Source organism: Penaeus chinensis, chromosome 25, assembly GCF_019202785.1.
Source record: "Penaeus chinensis breed Huanghai No. 1 chromosome 25, ASM1920278v2, whole genome shotgun sequence".
Taxonomy (NCBI): Eukaryota; Metazoa; Arthropoda; class Malacostraca; order Decapoda; family Penaeidae; genus Penaeus; species Penaeus chinensis.
In genome coordinates this window covers 16,988,725-16,993,724 of record NC_061843.1, presented here as the reverse complement: position 1 = coordinate 16,993,724, position 5,000 = coordinate 16,988,725, and the positions used below count along the sequence as shown (strand labels likewise).

Below are 5,000 nucleotides of genomic sequence, written 5' to 3'. Positions count from 1 at the left end.
TCCACCGAAGGCATGAATCGGGTGTTCCGGGGAGACTACGCCTTTTTGGAATGGGAAATATTTTATCTGCTCAACTATGGGACTGACTGTCGGGCCATTATGTTGCCTTTTTCTTTCCTCACTTCTTTCGCAACCTTCGCAATATCCAGAGATTCTCCACTCATTCCAATATTTAACAAACTGTGAGTAAAATAGTGAATATATGTTGATTTTGATCCATATCTATAGACCAATTGCATCTATATATGAACCAATCCACTAACATATATTTAACACTAGAATCCTAGACATGCTGTCAGCAGGATTCTTTAAGAAGTGGTGGATGGAAATGAACGTGAACAACAACGTCTGTGCCGCCCTCGAGACGGCGCCCATCGAACTGAGGACGATCGTCACGCCCTTCATTGTGCTGGGCCTCGGCGTCCTGGTGGCGCTGGGGGTCCTTGCAGCTGAGTTCTTCTTCATAAGACGCGGGTGAATCGTGCCACGAAGGAATCTGCTTGGCGCGGACGCTGCAGCGGAAATGCGTTGATCTTTGGTGCGGGAGGATGCTTAATTTATGTTTGCTTGTTTGTTTACTTCTCTGATGATTTCGTAAGGAACATTAATGCCTCCATAAGCAATGATACGTAATACCATTCTAGTTCCTTCGCGTGAGACTGCCTTATTCCCATAACTGCTTGCAATTAACTAACGGAATTACTTACACGTCTTGTAAGGCACGTAATAGAGGCGGTATAATTGGTTACACAAGGGATTTTATGTTTTTTTCTTTCTTGTGACGTTGATATACACGCAATCAAATTCTAAACATGACCTTTTTGTTATCCCTCTGTATAACAAACGAAAATACGAACAAAACCACAGAACTAAATACATTTTATATAACATACTATGAATATGTTGAAAAATATGAATATGTTATTCAAATGAAAACATAAACTACAATAAAAAAAAAAAAAAATGTGATCAGACAGCTGCCTATAAGAAAGTTGTTTCAGAGTTTGGTTGTTGCAGTGAAGCCTTCATAAAATTACCTTTTATGCTGCTCTAGTTAACCTCTTTACATTCTGGAGATGTCGGCGCTGCCAAACATTTTTTTCCGGTGGTCGATATAATTGTGGTAACTGTATAATGGGATGCTTTATTGGAAATAAAAGTGAGGAACTAATGTAACTTGATTATTGTTATAATTTTAATTATTATAACCAAGGCAAATGAGAAATGAAACAGCAAGTTAGACTTGTATACACACACACACACACACACACACATATATATATATGTGTATGTGTGTGTGTGTGTGTGTGTGTGTGTGTGTGTGTGTGTGTGTGTGTGTGAACACAAACACAAACCTAGTAATATGTATACAAATATGAAAAGGAAAACAGCCACAATAAGAAATCAAAATAAATCATGACGTTTCGAACTCTTCAAACGCACACACACAAACACACATATAGATATACATATATGTATATATATGTATATATATGCATATGTATAAATGTGTATAAATATGCATATATATATGTATATATACACATATATACATTTGTACACATATGCATATACATACATACATATACAGACAAACTCACAAACTGAGAATTCGTATATTGTTCTTAATATATATATATATAAAATATAATATATATATATATAAAATATAATATATATATATATATATATATACACACATATATACATACAAAGGCATATGTATACATATGTATTCACATACATAAATATATATATATATATATATATGAATACATGTATATAAATATATATATATATGAATATATATGTAAATATATATATATATATATATATATATATATATATATAAGCATAAAAATACATATACACATATATATTATATACACACACATATATATACACACACACATACATACACAAACACACACACACACACACACACACACACATATATATATATATATATATATATATATATATATATATACATATATATATATTTATTTACTTATTTATCTTATATATATATATATAATACATATTATATATATATATATATATATATATATATATGTATGTATATATATATATATACATACATATAATACATATGTATGATATATATATATAAATAAATAAATATATATATATATATATATATATATATGTATATATATATGTGTGTGTGTGCGTATAATATATATATATATATATATATATATATATATACACACACATATGCATATATATATATATATGCATATAGGTATGTATATATATGTATATATGTATACATATATATATATATGTATATATATTATACACCCTCCTCACCCTTGTTTCCCTTAATCTCCCTTAGTCTCCCCTACATCCCTTTTGCTTTAGTCTCCCCCTTTACCCTCTTCTCCAACCTTTTCCTCCCCCTTCTCTCTCTCTCTCTCCTCTCACTCTCTCTCTCTCTTTCTCTTCACGTATCATCCTGACACCCATACCCTATTTACTCTAAATACTTTCATTCTCTTGCTCTCACTTCTTCCTCGTTCCCTTTCCTTTCATTTTCCCCTTTCCCTTCCTAATCTTGCGTCCTTGCTTACTTCCTATCATGCTGATTTTTTCTCGTTCCCCGTTCTTTCGTTATGCTATCTTATCCTTTACTCTCGTTTTCTCCATTTCCTCTTTCACTCCTTTCGTTCAATTCTCTTCTCTTCTACTTTGTGATCTACGTTCTTCTGTATCTTTCTATCCCCCATACTAGTCTCCTCGCTTTCTACTCTTTCTATTCCCCCGTTGACCTTACTAATTTCTTTCATTTCCTCATTTCTTTCATTTCCATCTCTCGGTCCTTTAATTTCTCTAGTTTTAGTCCTTTTCCTTAAGCTTTCGTCCTCACACCTACCCTCTATCCCCTACCCTAATACCCTACCTACCCCTTGACACCCTTGATATCTGAACCCCGAATCCTGAACCCCGAGTCCCGAATCCTGAATCCCGAACTTGGGTAATCCAGCGGGCGGCGCTCAAGCACGCTGGAGATGATTCCTTCCCACACCACACGGATACACTGATACTGCCAAACCTTGTATTTAATGAAAAGTGTATAAATAAAACTTATAACTGTAATTTCCCGAGTTTTCCTCTTTGAGCTTCAATGCTTCGAATTAGTGAGGTGACTTATTTTACGTGTTTTTATCGTGTTATTTTATTATATTCGGTCTTTTAAGGGAAGATGGGGATCTTAATATAATCTTTGCTCAATCTCTTATACACTAATTTTAATTCTTAATGATTTCGACGCTTTTATCATTCGTTTTAGTACCAAACCCCTCCCCTTTTTTCCCTACTATTTTCATTTTACGTTATTTTGTTTTTATAATTTTAAAACTTGCTGTTGCCACAGTGACGTGGCTTAACCTGTATAAATACACCTGCGAAATAAATCTGAAAAGAAGTTTTCTCTGGACTCGGTGTTTGAGTGTACCCCTGGATTACCCTATACTGTGGCGTCACTGGAGCAGCAAGAACAAGGTTGTGTTTGAGCCATTTTTACATGCCAGTTAGGACAGTGCTGGACGTGGGCATTTAAGCTAACACAGGGTTTACCAAGTTTTATTGGCCAGCACCAGCCAGAGATACCCCCATTAATTCTTAAGTTCACACACACACACACACATATATATATATATACACACACACACACACACACATATATATATATATATATATTTATACCTGTACGTGTGTGCGTGTGTATGTGTATGTGTGTGTGCTCGTTCTTTTGCGCGCGCGCGCGTTTGTGTGTGTGTGTGTGTGTGTAGTTATGTATATATATATATATATATATATATATATATATATATATATATATGCCGCGATAGTACAGAACACTGACCTCCGACCCTCATGGTCCCGAGTTCAATTCACCGTCGAGGCAGTCGTAAAAATGCCTGCGCTCCGACTGCTGGCTCGAGCCCGATCTCTCGGCGAGAAAACGACATAACGCCTTGAGAAGTCAAACGCAGGTGTCGCAGGGAAAGTCACCGCCGTGCCACACGTGTTAGCCGGATCGCGGTTGATTAGGAAGCGCATGCAATCAGGCAAGGGTGGCACTGCCAAATAACCTCTTAACCCCTTGCCGACGGATACGACGGCTAGACACGTGCTTTGCCCACTGTTAGTACTTGTTTGATTGTTTATACACATAGATGGCTATACTTGTACTAAGTCACCAATGAGCCAGTTAGGAGTACTGCCCGTCTCGCCCGTTCACCCTTTTCTTTGATTTACAAAATATTTTACATTATCTTATTTTGCTGTTACTAATATTAAAAAACATTATAATAATTATAATGTTTATAATGAAAATAACACCATCGATATCCATAGCACTAGTAAAAAACACGTTTTTCCCGCCAATTCAAATCACGTATGGTCACAAGGTCTACTAATTGACTCCTTTGTGGCTAAGCACTAGCAGAGCCATCTATGAGCAGACATTTCACAAAAAATATAGAAAATGGGCACAGCATTTTCCCCATTTTTTGTTCATTTTCCCCGACGGCATTGGGTTAATAGTGAATGAGAGAGACCTATGTCCTGCAGTGGATTGAATGGCTATTGAAAACAAACAAACAACAAAAAATATATATATATATTCACACACACACACACACGCATATATGCATACATATATATATATATATATATATATATATATATGCATATATACATATATATAGATATGTATGTGTGTGTGTGTGTTTGTATATATATATATACACACACACACAAACACACACACAGATATATATATATATATATATATATATATATATATATATATATATGTGTGTATGTATGTATGAAACACCAGAGGGGTGACTGATATGGGAGGAAGATTCACAACTGCACAACGTTTCACGAGAATTTGGAGGCGAAGGACTTGACCGTAATCGGGTATATACCGTTCATTCGTTGTGATGGTGCCTGTTGGAAAAGTA

General features: G+C 35.0%; 1 protein-coding gene across 2 annotated transcripts in view; it reads left to right on the top strand.

The window, feature by feature from the left end:
- LOC125038767 (probable glutamate receptor) overlaps window positions 1-787 on the top strand; it is an 8,885-nt gene extending 8,098 nt beyond the window's left edge. For both annotated transcript variants that reach the window (XM_047632354.1, XM_047632353.1), the window contains 2 exons: window positions 1-182; window positions 280-787. The exon at window positions 1-182 is cut by the window's left edge and continues 66 nt beyond it. In XM_047632354.1, the coding sequence (XP_047488310.1) occupies window positions 1-182; window positions 280-478 (381 nt within the window). In that variant the 3' untranslated portion in view covers window positions 479-787. The remainder of the gene's footprint in view (window positions 183-279) is intronic.
- The last annotated feature ends 4,213 nt before the right edge of the window (window positions 788-5,000 follow it).